The 17,196-nt window shown below is 35.7% G+C and overlaps 1 protein-coding gene across 3 annotated transcripts; it reads right to left on the bottom strand.

Moving 5' to 3' along the window:
• Window positions 1–541: 541 nt before the first annotated feature.
• Window positions 542–15,820, bottom strand: LOC128167813 (uncharacterized). Of its 3 annotated transcripts, XM_052833732.1 has the most exons (12): window positions 15,610–15,820; window positions 14,899–15,007; window positions 13,912–14,112; window positions 13,606–13,718; window positions 12,910–13,087; window positions 12,449–12,517; window positions 12,048–12,161; window positions 2,656–2,781; window positions 2,432–2,524; window positions 2,234–2,326; window positions 1,395–1,488; window positions 542–1,044 (listed from the first exon to the last, which is right to left on the bottom strand). In XM_052833732.1, the coding sequence occupies exons 2-12, from the start codon at window positions 14,987–14,989 to the stop codon at window positions 615–617; spliced, it is 1,602 nt and encodes a 533-aa protein (XP_052689692.1). In that variant the 5' UTR covers window positions 14,990–15,007; window positions 15,610–15,820; the 3' UTR covers window positions 542–614. The 3 variants fall into 3 exon arrangements, with proteins under 3 accessions (XP_052689692.1, XP_052689694.1, XP_052689693.1); XM_052833734.1 differs by having other exon boundaries at window positions 1,395–1,482; window positions 14,899–15,820; XM_052833733.1 differs by having other exon boundaries at window positions 1,395–1,482; window positions 2,228–2,326; window positions 14,899–15,820.
• Between the last annotated feature and the right edge of the window lie 1,376 nt (window positions 15,821–17,196).

Raw genomic sequence — 17,196 nt, forward strand, 5'->3', positions numbered from 1 at the left:
TTTGACGACAATGATGATCATACATGTAATATGCCATATTCAAACGACGCCACCGTCTAACAGTACTTTCAGTTCTTTGATTTATAACCATATAAATATTACAACTATGAAACTTTATCCTTATTAATTTTTTCTTGCCTGATTAAACAAATTTATTCAATGGAAGCATGCATCTTTCAATTAGGCTATCCAATAAGAAATGAATTTTAATTTTTCGCTGCTGATCATAAAATCTAGTGCATGTACATTAATATCACTTGAAATTAATTTTTTCATTAAACGTTCAACCATGGGAAATAGGAAAGGATATAAAAGTGCCTGCCTCCCCCCCCCCACTCCCGTTGTTACGTGCCTGCGATGTGTACAAACGGTGTGCTGGAATATTCTTCTGTGGTGGTCCCAATTTAGTTTACACTGAAGATAACAAAGAAATGTATGCTACTCAAGTGAACAAAAATATAAAACGATTTTATCTAAATATTAAATACCATACTTCTTTGGTTCCCTCTCTTAAGTACAGTTTTTTAATCATTAAATTCCATAATGAACTTCGATAACAGAATGTAGATTTATATATATTCTTCATTATTCAGATTTGTTTATTTTGATTCTTATTATTCCGTATGATCGTATAAACTGGCATCATTTCCGGATCCGGTGGTGCTATACACGTGATCTGTTTGCTGTTCTGTGATTGGTTTATCCCAAGTGTGGTTGTACACGTCACTGTTGATACCTGGTACCTGACTGTAATCATATTCACTTCCGCTGCAAGATGTACTGTACACGTGATCTGGTTGTCGCTCTTTCATTGGTTTATCCCAGGTGTGATTGTAAACGTCATCGTTAGTCGTCAGCAACATTTCACCACTCTCTTCCGCGCTGTCCGTCGGTTTGACGATCGTGCTCGATGTTGCAATGCTCTCGTTGTTTTGTGGAGAGTGGTTGCTGCTTCTTTTATCTTTTGCGGCCAATTTACTGTAAACAAAATTTTCTGTTGGTGGCGACTCTGGTTGTGGCTTGGAATTGGCTCGTCTACTCATACTATAACAGAAAAGTGTCTTTAATAGGTAAAATTCAACGAATGTATATACATGGTGCAGTTAAATTATCTTACAGTTCAAAAATGGAATTACAGTCCAAGGCCAAACATTCAGCATTAAGATAAAAATATTCTTCGATAAAAGCTCGTTATGAAATAAATCACATTTGTTCATTTATACAAGTGTTTAAGTAATCAGGCAATTTCTATCTTATTTTCCCACTTAGTCTGCTAAAATTTACTACTAATATATTTAAATTATACCCTTAAGTGTTCTATTAAATCAACATTGTATCTTGATATCAAATTTCTAATATAGTAAGAGTAGTGATGAACACGATGACAGCATTACCGTGTAAGTTTGATGATGACGATAGCGACGATAATAAGGACTAGAACAGCTCCTCCCACTACCACTCCCACGATCACCGAAATAGAGCCTGTTTCTGGAAAGAAAAGATAGCTTTACCTTAGGCATCTAACGTTGTGAGTGTGTCAATGTTTATTTCAAAGATGGACATTGATACACAAGCGTTATAATTCATACCTTACATTTTATCTCATGTCGCAAAATTATTAAAAATGGGGCCACTTTTTGAGAAATAAAAAGATAATAGTAATATCGGATATAAATTCTGCGTATTGTACTTGATGATATATAAGTTAAAGTTAAAAAAGAAAAGAAAATTAAATCATTGCAAAAGTAACCGGATATACAGTAGTCTAACAACTGTTTGCAATTTATATTTGTTTGAGTATAGATCTAACTACCAGAGATACACTGTGTGATTTCAGAAGCGAATCCGCAATTTTGTTCAGAATGACCTCCTATTAAGCCTTCGGCCCACCGAGGCCCCAAGAGGGCCAGAGGAAGTGACAGTAATGGAGCAGAGAGAAGAGAAGTATGTTGAAATTTATTATTAAGTGAAAAACAATGTAACAATAAACATGAAAATATTTTACATTGTATTCGGAATTTTTATAGAGAGATATATTCTGTGAGTACGAGTTCAGCAAATTAATTAAAACCTCAATTATAGTCGCTGTTGTTTACAGAAATTCTTACAATTTTTCGAACCAAGCAAAAAATTATGATTTAAAACATCTTTCTCAATATTTCTTTCATTAAAAACTCAAGGCGCCTTATTTCTATCAATGAATTTTAGATGGCTTAAACAGGCATACATGTACCTCCATTGGATGTTCTGGTGTTTCCTGGTCGTTCTTGTGGCAAAAATGGACTTGTTGGCAGAGACGTCGTCATCAGTTGGTGAGTATGTTGTGCTTTGAATGATAAGGATCATTTAAACACTTCTCATATTGAAATGCAGATGGAAAAGGAAGAAGATAAAAAAGAAGAATGACTCGTTTTGGACTAAACTGGCATACCTCCAATAGATGATTTTGTATTTTCTGGCCATTTTGATGGCAATGTTGGACTTGTTTCCAGTGATGACGTCATCATTTTGTGAGTATGCCTGTCTGTGAGCAATAAAGATCATTTGAAGAAGAGAATTTGGCCCGTAAAGTAACACATGGAGATAATTTCATATCTTTGTAAAATAAAAGTTAGTCAAAACAGATTTGCTAAACAGTTTTTAATAGAGTCTCACCGTTCCCCTTCAAACAAATGTAGGGAAGTTTAGCATCACATTGTCTTAGCACCATTTCATATTCCTGCTGATTAGATAATTCCTTCACACTGACACATGCTGACGTATTCAAATCAAGGACGTGCCCTTAAATAAACATTCAATAAGTGGTCAATTAAAACATAAACAGCAATTTAAAAGGTTAATCAGGAAATGAAATTGGTTGGTCACGTGATCAAATCCTGTGAAGCCCGAATGGCTTTTCAGAAGATTTGATCACGTATCAAACAAGTTTGTATCTCGATGAACATGTTAGTATTGCTCTCTTTTACTAATATTTACGTTTGAAAAAAAAGAATCGTTCAGAAATGTTAAAATTACCGAGAATTTATGTTTACAATAATCTAACAGACAAGTGATAAGCGCCTGCTCTGATCCTTATCATATCAAAAAGTTCATATAAGGAGACACAATTGCAAATGTAAATATGTAAACATTCATATTTAAACACAAAGCACGTATTTCAAGTTTTTAAAATTATGTTGGGAAATTAAAACCTCTCAATTCAAAATTGTTTTGACTGGGTGGTTTAGTAAAACGGCATTTAGAAGTTGGACTTCTATTCGCTTTTCACTATTCACTATTCGAATAGCGAATAGAATTCTCTGGTCGGTTCGCTATTCAAATTACCGTAAACATGCTAATAAACGTAAATACAAAATTTCATACAAATTTCCCTTTTTAATCAAAAAAACAGTTTTTTAGTAAAAATTAATACTTGCTGACCTGACCTGAACATTGACATAATGAACACGGCCAGTAACAGGCTTAGCTAGCCTGGCGAAAATTGGAAATTTCGTATAATACAATTATAATGGGATATCTTTCGAGGGGCTGGCTAACACCCTGTATCCCATATTTGGGCCTTCATATTTGGTGGGGATGGGGCCCCGGGGAAGCCCAGTCGACCCTCAAAAGGAATTGGGTTTACACGGCCAGTAACAGGCTTAGCTAGCCTGGCGAAAATTGGAAATTTCGTATAATACAATTATAATGGGATATCTTTCGAGGGGCTGGCTAACACCCTGTATCCCATATGTGGGCCTTCATATTTGGTGGGGAGGGGGGCCCCAGGGAAGCCCAGTCTCTTGTTGTGATAGGGTTTAATAATAAAAACAAAATAATTTATATATATTTTATTTTACTCGTCGCCCTGTAATTTGAAATTCATTTATTTCATTTATATGTCTGGTTATTTCTTTTGTCTTTGCTAAATGTTCATTCATTTTAAACTGTAGGTTGAAAAGGAGAATTTTTTTTATCTGTGGAGGAAATGTGAAGCAGATACTGGTCATATTTCTGTTTTATTTTTCAGCGGATTTTTAAATAGGTTTAAACTGGTTTAAATGTAAGGGAGACATGGTCAGGACTCTTTCTAGACATTGCAGAATAAAAAATGAACAACTTACATAAAACATTTACTTAAACATGTACAGCCATGGTCGATCTCAAAAGTTTTTGAAGATGTGTCCCTTATTCGCTGTTTTTGATATACGTAGGTCCCAATATACTCTCTAATCCCCGGCAATTCCCATACACTACGACAGGATTTGCAGCTATGTCCATGTAAAGATATCATACACTTTCCCTCCGAGTGAGATTTCATGTTCTGACACCCCCCCCCCCCCCCCACCATTTCCATTATAAAATCGAAAGTGAAAATTAAGTCACAGTTTCGCATCTAAAGTGTTGCATGTCAATTACATAGACGTAAAGTCTTCTATCCACACAATAAATGAAATAGATATTCTAAAGTTTATACCCCTTTTTTCTAAAATTCAACCAAACCTCACATTTACCCTTTTTTCTAAAATTTGACCGGGTCTTTCCTGCGAAACTGTCCCACGCCACCTATCCTAATAAACAAAATATCCGTTTGTTGATATGACAGTCGAGCTCGCTTTCTATATTTAGAAGAAAAAAACGCGCAAGACACAAAATTGCTTAATCTTGTTTATTTCCTAATCAACATTATGCATCGGATCCAAATAGTTTATAAATAAGCAGCAATGACCCCCACCCCCACCCAACCCCAATACCTGAAATATGCCTTTCCTTCGACCAATTACTCAATGTTTTACAACATTTTATATATAGGAGGCGGTGTATATGACATTAAGTAATTTTTTTATAGATACCAGAGAAAAACCAACTGTTCCTAGAGTGGACAACTATATGCGTATATCTAGATTGAGGGGGTCGGACCCCCCCCCCCCCCCCCCGGGGGAAAGAAAATAAAATTATTTTCCAGTCCCTTCCTCTTGGGTTGAATTTTCTTGATCTTGAAGGCATCCTCTCTCTCTCTCTCTCTCTCTCTCTCTCTCTCTCTCTCTCTCTCTCTCTCTCTCTCTCTCTTTCAATCCGCCCATGAAGATGATAGACAATTTCGCGCTACGCCAGAACAAATGTTCCCACTCTTTATCGACATGCAAAATGGTGATAGTTTTAGAGAACTGAACCTATGTTCCGGCAGCAAAATGTCAAATAATGTATCAATATCAATGACTAGTATATGTATGCATTTATTTGTATATAAAGAAATTATTGTTAAAAGGAAAAAATACAATCCAGGAAAGGTGTGGCTTGATTGCAGCCCCCCTCCTCCCCGAAATAAACATCATTGGCAGATCAGATAGTCTAAATTACTCTTGATTACTCTTTAATTTTTTTATAAACAATTAATTTATTTGTTCGAACATATAGCAAATTCGTCAGAACTTAAATTATTTTTTTCTTCATTTTGGTTCTAGGCTCTTTCACGCCGCAATACATACCAAACCATATTGTGTATTGATCATAAAGGGTTCTAAAAAGGTTAACAGCAAAATTGTAATAAACATTCATAATGTACAATCAACACATCCACAAGATGGAACAACTGTATGATTGAAAGGTTACGGATATAAACCACAGCATCCATGTACAGTAAAACACGGTTGTGATTAACAAAGTGCCAGTGAGTGATTTTGCTTCGTTATAACCGAAAGTCGTTATATAGTCATTACATGCATATCTTACAATTTTATGCTATGCTATGGTATGCAATTTTAATGATATGCTATGAGATTTGTATGCTATGCTATGAGAAATTGAAATGAAGGGCTTAATGATATGGTATGCTATGCTATGCTATTGTATGCTATGAGATTTGAACAAAAGCGCCTCCATACACAGAAGAGTTCCACACATTTCAAAGTAAAATACTAAGAAGCCAAAGTTTACCACAAATCTATCATGTGAACATTTATTTTTTCAAATAAAAACGTTTAAAACCGAGTTGAAATAATGTTGTATGCTATGCTATGGTATGATATGATGAATGCGATTCTATGAGATTGTTTGCTATGGTATGAGATTCCAATGCTATGCTATAAAATTTCAATGCTATGCTATAAGATTTCAATGCTATGCTATGCTATGGTGTATGTTGTAAAAGATATGCTTGAATTTACAACGTGCTATTTAGTCACGGGGAATGAAAATCACTTTACTGTAAGCGTCAATTCATTATAAGTGTGTTCTCTATAACTGTGTTTACTGTAGATCTATATGCTTTATACATGTATGTATATCTACATATACATTTATTTCACGCCCATATATAGATATTTAAGAAATAAGGAATTTTAAGGTGATAATTTCAGGCGGAATGAAAATCACTTCGCTGTAAACGTTAATTCATTATATGCGTGTTCTCTATAACTGTGTGTTTATTGTATATTTATATGCTTATTACAAGTATGTATATTTATATATACATGTATTCAACGCCTATATATAGATATTTAAGGAATAAGGAATCATTCTTTGAGTATTATGAGGTGATAATTTCGGTCGGGGCGTGGTCAAATCAGTAAATTTGACGACGCTCCAACCACAATTAACACCTCATAATATTTAAGAATGATTACTTATTACTTATATTTACATTATTTTAAATTTGTACACTTTAAAACAACATTATTTTAAAACCACTATTATCTATGTAGCACATTCTGTAATATATATTACTACGCGGCGCAGCCAATACCGTTTTTCGGTTATGCTATAAGACACGCCCATTTTGTGTCACTCATGTTTTATGAAGTTATTGGGTTTTAGGGTTCAAAATTGATTCGTTATTGTATCACAGACAGACAGTTGAAAATGGAAATATGTCAAAATACATACAAAATTCAAATAATTGATCACGTGTTGAAAAATTTATCATTGTCTCCGAAATGCAAACTGATCATGAGGCAATGTCCATTAAATACATTCTATGTAAAGGGAAAGCTTTCGTCTCGGCAACTACCAGGTTTAATTTCACACTCGTACAAATTTCTTTTTTAAGCCTTACTTATTTGATTAGAAGATAGTAAGTTTCGACTTGGAAAGAAATACAGTAAAACACGGTTAAAGCGAACACGCTTATAATGAATTGACGCTTACAGCGAAGTGAATTTCATTTCCCAAGTCTCTATTTCATGTTGTAAACTTGGCGGATATAACGAATTACGCTTATAACGAAGTTAAATTGGCTGTCCCTGGGACTTCGTTATAAGCGTGTTTTACTGTATAGTAGTTACAGATTTATGATATTTTAAACAAAAGAAAGTATCTCGCGGTTCATCGGTATTAGAGCCCAAAACAAAGCATTTAATGTTCTGTAAAGAGGGGAACAAGCTTGTTGGAAGTATTTGCATTATTGCTAGCATTTCCATTCTTTCTCCGACAAATGAGAGTGACCGTCGTTATTTTAATCCTGGTTATCGGATGAAAATCATTGACTCCTTCTGGATGCGACACCAGTCCATCGTAGATTAACTTCCAGCCTGAACCTATCTTTGTGGACTAAGAAAAATGTAGATAAAGTGTCTTTTCCAAGGACACAACACACAGGAAATGGCCACATCGGGGCTTGAACAGTCGACCTTTTTATATTTTCATATAACACTCACATAATATATAATAAATCATATAGCATATAAATCGTTATGAAATGACACACCGTGTGAACTCCGGTATATGTATATTGAGAGATAACCTAAGTCGAACAAAGACCCATATTGATTTAAATATTCGTTGACCTTTGCTTACGGGATTAAAGAACATATTACATTATATAAATAGTGCCTGTTTGAGGGAGTAACTGTTGAAATTGACACCCCGAGAAAACCATTGTCAACCGACGCGAAGCGGAGGTTGACAATGGTTTTCGAGGGATGTCAATTTCAACAGTTACCCTCCCAAACAGGCACTATTTATTTTATTATACTGAATGTCTTTATTTGAAAGAAAATTTTACTGCTTTTATATAGAAATGAAATGAATTCTCTGGCGAACCGTACGCACATAATTTACGCGCATGTAACAATTCGTTGTGTTACCCGTTGCCAATTGTGTTGCTAATGCTGAGGGTAATAGAACGGATTACCAACTGCGTCTAAACCAATCAGATTTCAGTATTTAACATGAAAGTATAATAAAACATATTGTTTCATTATCGATTTTATATACTATAAAAATCAAAAACGTGCTACATGCATGCAAATGTTATTACATGTAATACCCAAAATTATTAACCTCTGTTCACTTTCAGAGAGATGACGCTGACTTTTAATATATAATATAAACAAGTGTTAAGATGACTGTTGTGATAATTGTATGATGTGAATGTCCTTACACATGTATATATTCAGAACAATAACTCTTTCTTAAATGTCCATTGATTTCACCAAGTACCACATTTGACAAAAGAAGATATGAATATGTAAGTCACTTCCTACAAAACTTTTCCCATATAGCAATTTACATCATATTTGCCACTTCAAATAGCTATTTACACACATGTCTGTAAGTCATGTAAACCAAATTACAATTGATGGTAAACTGGACAGCCGACATTCAATTATACCTGTATCATACTAATTTCTATATTTCGCCAGGCTAGCTAGACCTGTTAATGCCCGTGTAAACCCAATTCCTTTTGAGGCGTTCCCGGGGCCCCATCCTCATCAAATATGAAGGCCCAAATATGGGATACAGGGTAGCCAGCCCCGTGAAAGAATTCCCATTATAACTGTATTATATGAATTGTCCTATTACTCACCAGGCTAGATAAGCCTCTTACTGGTCGTGTAAACCCAATTCCTTTTAAGGGTCGACTGGGCTGTCCCGGGGCCCAATCCTCACCAAATATGAAGGCCCAAATAAGGGATGCAGGGTGTTAGCCAGCCCCGTGAAGAACTCCCATTATAACTGTATTATAGAAAATGTTCTATTATTCGCCAGGCTAGCTGAACCTCTTACTGGTCGTTTAAACCCAATTCCTTTTGAGGATCAACCAGGCTGTCCTGGGGCCCTATCCTAACCAAATATGAAGGCCCAAATATGGGATACAGGGTGTTAGCAAGCCCCTCCAAAGATATCTCATTATAATTGTATTATTGGAATTGTCCTATTATTCGCCAGGCTAGCTATGCCTCTTACTGACCGTGTAAACCCAATTCCTTTTGAGGGTCGACTGGGCGTTCCCGGGGCCCAATCCTTACGAAATATGAAAGACCAAATAAGGGATGCAGGGTGTTAGCCAGCCCCGTGAAGAACTCCCATTATAACTGTATTATAGGAAATGTTCTATTATTCGCCAGGCTAGCTAAACCTCTTACTGGTCGTGTAAACCCAATTCCTTGTGAGGATCAACCGGGTTGTCCCGGGGCCCTATCCTCACCAAATATGAAGGCCCAAATAAGGGATGCAGGGTGTTAGCAAGCCCCTCGAAAGAATTTCCATTATAAATGTATTATAGGAAATGTCCTATTATTTGCCAGGCTAGCTAAGCCTCTTACTGACCGTGTAAACCCAATTCCTTTTGAGGGTCGACTGGGCTGTCCCGGGGCCCAATCCTCACTAAATATGAAGGCCCAAATAAGGGATGCAGGGTGTTAGCCAGCCCCGTGAAGAACTCCCATTATAACTGTATTATATGAATTGTCCTATTACTCGCTAGGCTAGCTAAGCCTCTTACTGGTCGTGTAAACCCAATTCCTTTTTAGGGTCGACTGGGCTGTCCCGGGGCCCAATCCTCACTAAATATGAAGGCCCAAATAAGGGATGCAGGGTGTTAGCCAGCCCCGTGAAGAACTCCCATTATAACTGTATTTTAGAAAATGTTCTATTATTCGCCAGGCTAGCTAAACCTCTTACTGGTCGTATAAACCCAATTCCTTTTGAGGATCAACCGGGCTGTCCTGGGGCCCTATCCTCACCAAATATGAAGGCTCAAATAAGGGATACAGGGTGTAAGCCACCCCCTTGGAAGAATTACCATTATAACTGTATTATTGGAATTGTCCTATTATTCGCCAGGCTAGCTATGTCTCTTACTGACCGTGTAAACCCAATTCCTTTTTAGGGAAGGCTAGGCTGTCCTAAATATGGGATACAGGGTGTAAGCCAGCCCTTTGAAAGAATTCCTATTGTAACTGTATTATAGGAAATATCGCTAGCTAAGCCTCTTACTGGTCGTGTAAACCCAATTCCTTTTGAGGGTCGACTGGGCTGTCCCAGGGCCTCATCCTCGGCAAATATGAAGGCCCAAATATGGGATACAGGGTGTTAGCCAGCCCCTTGAATGAAATCCCATTATAACTGTATTATAGGAAATGTCGCATTTTCGCCAGGCTAGCTAAGCCTCTTACTGGTCGTGTAAACCCAATTCCTTTTGAGGGTCGACTGGGCTGTCCCGGGGCCTCATCCTCTGCAAATATGAAGGCCCAAATATGGGATACAGGGTGTTAGCCAGTCCCTTGAATGAAATCCCTTTATAACTGTATTATAGGAAATGTCGCATTTTCGCCAGGCTAGCTTAGCCTCTTACTGGTTTTGTAGAACCAATTCCTTTTGAGGGTCGACTGGGCTGTCCCGGGGCCTCATCCTTTGCAAATATGAAGGCCCAAATATGGGATACAGGGTGTTAGCCAGTCCCTTGAATGAAATCCCATTATAACTGTATTATAGGAAATGTCGCATTTTCGCCAGGCTAGCTAAGCCTGTTACTGGTCGTGTAAAACCAATTCCTTTTGACAGTCGGCTGGGCTGTCCCGGGGCCCCATCCTCTGCAAATATGAAGGCCCAAATACGGGATACATGGTGTTATATAGCCAGCCCCTTGAATGAAATCCCATTATAACTGTATTATAGGAAATGTCGCATTTTCGCCAGGCTAGCTAAGCCTCTTACTGGTCGTGTAAACCCAATTCCTTTTGAGGGTCGACTGGGCTGTCCCGGGGCCTCATCCTCTGCAAATATGAAGGCCCAAATATGGGATACAGGGTGTAAGCCAGTCCCTTGAATGAAATCCCATTATAACGGTATTATAGGAAATGTCGCATTTTCGCCAGGCTAGCTAAGCCTCTTACTCGTCGTGTTAAACTTATTCCTTTTGAGAGTCGGCTGAGCTGTGCCAGGGCCCCATTCTCTGCATAAATGAGAACCCAAATATTGGATGCAGGGTGTTAGTCAGTCCCTTGAATGAAATTCCATTATAACTGTATTATAGGAAATGTCGCATTTTCGCCTGGCTAGCTAAGCCTCTTTCTGGTCGTGTAAACCCAATTCCTTTTGGGGATCAACCGGGCTGTCCTGGGGCCCCATCCTCTGGAATTATGAAGGCCCAAATATGGGATACAGGGTGTTAGCCAGCCCCTTGAATGAAAACCCTTTATAACTGTATTATAGGAAATGTTGCATTTTCGCCAGGTTAGCTAAGCCTCTTACTGGTCGTGTAAAACCAATTCCTTTTGAGGGTCGACTGGGCTGTCCCGGGGCCTCATCCTCTGCAAATATGAAGGCCCAAATATGGGATACAGGGTGTTAGCCAGCCCCTTGAATGAAATCCCATTATAACTGTATTATAGGAAATGTCGCATTTTCGCCAGGCTAGCTAAGCCTCTTACTGGTCGTGTAAACCCAATTCCTTTTGAGGGTCGACTGGGCTGTTCCGGGGCCTTATCTTCTATAAATATGAAGGCCCAAATATGGGATACAGGGTATTAGCCAGCCCCTTGAACGAAATTCCATTATAACTGTATTATAGGAAATGTCGCATTTTCGCCAGGCTAGCTAAGCCTGTTACTGGCCGTGTTCATTATGTCAATGTTCAGGTCAGGTCAGCAAGTAATAATTTTTACTATAAAACTGGTTTTTTTAATTTAAAAAGGGAAGTTTATATGAAATTTTGAATTTAAGTTTATTATCATGTTTACGGTAATTTGAATAGCGAACCGACCACAGAATTCTATTCGCTATTCGAATAGTGAATAGCGAAAAGCGAATAGAATGCCAACTTCTGAATGCCTAGTAAAACTCACCCCGATTCCACCGGATGATCGGCCGCCGTATATAGCGCGTCCACTGTGATTGATTTCCATCATTGAAAGAGAGACCATTAATAATGGCATTTGTCCACTTTCGATTTGAACTGTCTGATAAATGTTAATTAAATGTAAGTAATCCTTGTCTTTATAGATATATGAATATAACATGTACATTTATAGTACAACATATTACAATATGTAAATTGTCACAGCTGTTTGCACTGATAAAGGAAATTCCCAATTTAATTTCTACTTATTTTAACCAAGATCGATTTAAATTAAGCCTGTTGGAATAGTAATGTTTATAAATACTTTATTTGAAATGATTTATTACATATAAAATATCTAAGATATACCCCAAATGAATGTTGAAAAGCCACTTTTTTATGACGTACCTATTGCGTCACAAGGATGCGTGCTGATGTAGGTGGTACTATTCAACAGACACTCGTCTAGTGTATCAGCTGGAAGAATAAACAAATTAAAGGTAACTTTACAAACATTAATAAAAAGGATATATTTCTTCAGATATATCAAATTATTTCAATCTCTTCTTACGTGTTACTAGCATTTGTTTGTCAAAATGATTTAAGATCTTTTGTTTTGTTTTTTCTATTACTTTTTTGGTTTCTCCCTTTCAATATTTAATTTTTTTAACGTCTGATCACTTAATGCATTGGGAAAATAAAGTTATATTACACGACTGTCTAGTTTCATTCGTTTTAAATCATTGATCATCAATTTTCTTTGAATGGTTCATAACCTTCATTAAGCGTATTCTCATCCAACCATTTAAATGTACTAACTCTGTGAACATACACATATCAATACGAATATAAACTTATATTTGTCAAACCATTTATGTTGAGTGTGTCGTTAGTGAGTCTGTATATTGCAATCTGGTATAGTTCGCCATTATATTCTGTTGGTACGTTGGTTCCAACGATGTCACTTTGACCTGATGCATTCAGTCTACAGGATTTATTATTCAATTGTCCTTGTTCAGCCTTTGGTAAGCAGTGACAATGTGACTCCTAAAAATTTAAGTTTAATTGAGAGCTGTTAAATTGGATGTTGCCTAAGCAATTACGCAGTCCATACTTTGGGCATTCGTTCTTGTTTCTAAGACCATAGAGCTTTTCTGACCACCGGACTCTTTAATAACATTAACTTTTAATACATTTGGAATAGACAATAACAATACACGTGATAATGAATAGTCTGTTTGATTTGAGTAATTACATTTACCCGCGGAACAATTAATACGACTTACTGATATAACCTACCAAGAATCAACATTACTTTAACTGTTTGTATATTTTAAATGCCATTTTTATGTCTATGCTTATATAAGCTTGGTTGCAATGGTTAAAAGTGATTCTTATTGTGAAACTTGATTAAGACCTACTATATTTGCGTGAATTAGTATGAATATCGTCATTCAAAAAATAATTTTGAAAAGTGAATTATAAATGGCTGACTGATGATAAAATCGTATCTTCACAATAAACTATATGGTTGAAAATTTTATGGTTTATATAATTAAACTCACGTTGACTCCAAAATGGCTTTTACATTGTAAGTAGCAGTCAGCCACAGGGCCAATAACACTATAGCGGTACCTATACGTACGAATCGTCGAAATCGTCTTATAAACGTAACAACCTGAAAAGATAAAAGAAAGGAATTCCATTTTTGTGTATTTATTATCACTGTATTAATTCGTCATTAAGTTGTGTAGAGCAAATGATGTTCGTGTTTCTGAAGTTATTGCTCTCTCTCTCTCTCTCTCTCTCTCTCTCTCTCTCTCTCAGCAATGCATTACCTAAAAAATCGAAGTTTAAGTTGTAATTAATACCTAGTAATTTTAACCACGGGGTGAAGGTCGCCGTGGCTCCTATCCAATAGAGGTCGCCATGACAATATGTGTTCCGAGAAAGTTGGAGGACTGGGATATTTTGTACTATGACGTCATATGATGAAGCCCTTTCAGAACCCACCAAGGCACAGGACTGCGAAGCTTTCTCCCATGACTTTCTAGTCTGATTAATGTACAGATCTGATGAAGAAATATTTTAAGTAGTTACCTTTCAAACGCAGACATAAAATTTGAATCCATTTGGTTTACTGCATCATGTTTATTGTATAATAAAATTTAACATAGTCTGATAAGTTATTTACTCAAAATACAGTTTAAATTTTGATTATTAAACCATGACAACAAACTCCATGTCATTAATGAAACAAGTCAATTCTAACTTATATAATCATGTGCTTTCTGATGTGATTGCTTTTCAGAGTGCTTGACGTAAATGTGACAAATCGATACACAAAACGATACACAACTCTCAAGTCCGTTTTGAACGTTGAATTACCTTTTTACACTTTAATTTTTTTTATGGAAAAAGAACTTATAAATTGGCTATGGAATATGTATCTAATTTTTATGCCAACCTATGACAAAAAATATATGTTAGCCGATTTTGGGAATAAATTTATTAGGAACCTTTATCAAATCATAAGTACTTATATCTATAATGAACAATATTTTGTCTTTTTTACATTTGAGAGAGAGAGAGAGAGAATAATATTCGCCCTGTTAACCACATCAATATTCTTCTAAAATGCGTTACCCTGAGCAGACTTACATGATATATAAGAATGTGTTTCCAGTTTTTGACTCCATTTCGTGATGTTTTAATGATAAGTTTCAGTTGAGTCACAAAAGTCATAGTTTCAACTAGGAAGAGATTTGTCATTATTTGTGCTGTCATTATTTTGCTAAGTTGAAACAAAGTCTTTAGCAACCAAGATTATGTAAAGAGTCCTTCAAGGGGTAGCCTACCATGTTTGATGTAGGTATAACTATGATGACGCTGTGGGTACAGGATAAAGAGCAGTAATGTCGAACATCCAACCAATCTGACGGCCCCCATATGAATAACTATACCAGTCTGTAACAAAAAATAAGTGTAGTTAAGGAGTAATGAAGTGTAGAGTTCTCGATGGACAACAGACAATAACTACGTTGTCCCACATATTAACACGCTCATCCTCTCAAGTAATAAGTGGTTGATACAGTCTTTGTATATATATTCGGATATAGGTCAGGGTGGAAAGCAGAATATAATAAAACTCCATATACTGCGATTCATTTTTCAAAGCTAAAATCAATGTATGTCATTGACAAAATAGTAACCAAGTATTTTTCAGATGTGATTGCTCCTTAGAAAGTTACACGTAAAAGTGATTATACGATGCACGATTAATTACATTATTCAAACGCTGAAACCAGCTGCCCACATCTCTCTTATTCTGATTTTTAAATTTCAATGCAGAGTTAAACTGTATAAAGTTTGTCTCGTCTCATCCATATTCAATAAAGCAACTTTATTTTTAAATCTTGCCATGTTTTAGAGATTAACCTGTTTCACATTCTACTAATTAAATTGATTACGTTCAATTACAAAGATTAAGGAAAAAAGAATATTTCGGAACAAAATATAAATAGTGAACTTCTAGAAAAAAAAATAATATAAAAATAAGATGCACTCACCAGTGAAGATCTTATTCAAGGGTTAAAGTAATGGCGTTGTTGAAGTGTTTAACGTATAACAGATAAACTTCGTCTTCAATTCGCATACACATATGCTATTCTCGGAAGTATTATGGAAAAATGACAATAACAACTTATGTAAGTTATAAACACAAGTTTGTGGAAATTAATTCGTCGAATACTTGAAGATATTTCCCCCTCTCTCTCTCTCTCTCTCTCTCTCTCTCTCTCTCTCTCTCTCTCTCTCTCTCTCTCTCTCTCTCTCTCCTATTTAGCATTAAGTTATCAAGCGTGAATTTATAGAGAATGATCGGTCAACTACAACAGCTAATTTCCATTTAGTCTACATCGCTGGTAGATACATTCAACATATTTTTTTTTAATCGTCTTTCACAACATGAGCAATTTATACCAATTACTTTCATTCATACTGTAGAGTAACTTTGTTTTGATGTAGACATTTCTTGGTACCAGATATCCCAGCTTTGTCTTTACCTTGTTTAGATTTTATCAGATTGATAATCTTTCTTATTTAGTAAATATATTTACACAAAATACCAAGGAATAAATGACTTACTTAATCGTTTTTCCTAAAGTAACAAGCCTTTTATTACAATGATAATTATCATTAGAACTATTTTCTAGATGATAAAACGTCTTTCAATAATAAATTATACTTATACTAGTTAGGGTTTTACTTATCAAGGAAAACATGATTGGATGCTTTCGCATTCTTTCCAAATAAGATTTATTAATTGCAATATATTAGTTAAGTCGATGTAACGAACAGCAATAAAAATACTCAATTACAATAACTATTAAACTAAATCATTATTTTTTGTTTTTCTGTAAAACTAAAACAAAATTGCGTTTAAACTTCAGTCTCACGTTTAGCGTTTTGAAAAGTTTGCCTATATTTTTACCCCTTTCTTTATTAAGCATGGACACGATTTTCGAAGTCAAATGTTCGAACTAAAAATTACGAGCAGAGTTCTCTCTTATCAACATTTATAATGTCAAAGCATTCCTCTCACTCACTTAACATTGGTCTGCACCGTAATGCAGCGCATCGTTAATGGAAATACTAGTATAAGGATTCTGCATTATATAAGGAATAAGGAATCATTCTTTGAGTATTATGAGGTGATAATTTTGGACGTGGCGTGATCAAATCCAATAAAGCCCGAAGGGCTTTATGATAAATTTTGATCATGACCCGACCGAAATTATCACCTCATAATATTCAAAGAATGATTCCTTATTACTTATATTTATATAGTTTTTAGCCTTCGTACGATTAAATATTTAAATATAAATAAGCTAACCCCGCTGGCGCCTCAATTTGGCGTCATTTGTATTATGGTTTATATAGTACAAAATCGATACGTAGTGTTATCACAGGGAAAGACACTGAAAAATGTAAATATAAAGAGAAAACGATTCACAAACAAGTAATGATTAAAATATATTCAGCGTTTCTTGATAGAAAATAATCCAAACAAAATAATTAAGGATTATCTGCCCTTGGTTTCTTCTACATCTTCTTTTTCGACATATCTGTTCAACAAAAATCATTTTCATAACCGT

Source organism: Crassostrea angulata, chromosome 10 (assembly GCF_025612915.1).
Source record: "Crassostrea angulata isolate pt1a10 chromosome 10, ASM2561291v2, whole genome shotgun sequence".
NCBI lineage: Eukaryota > Metazoa > Mollusca > Bivalvia > Ostreida > Ostreidae > Magallana > Magallana angulata.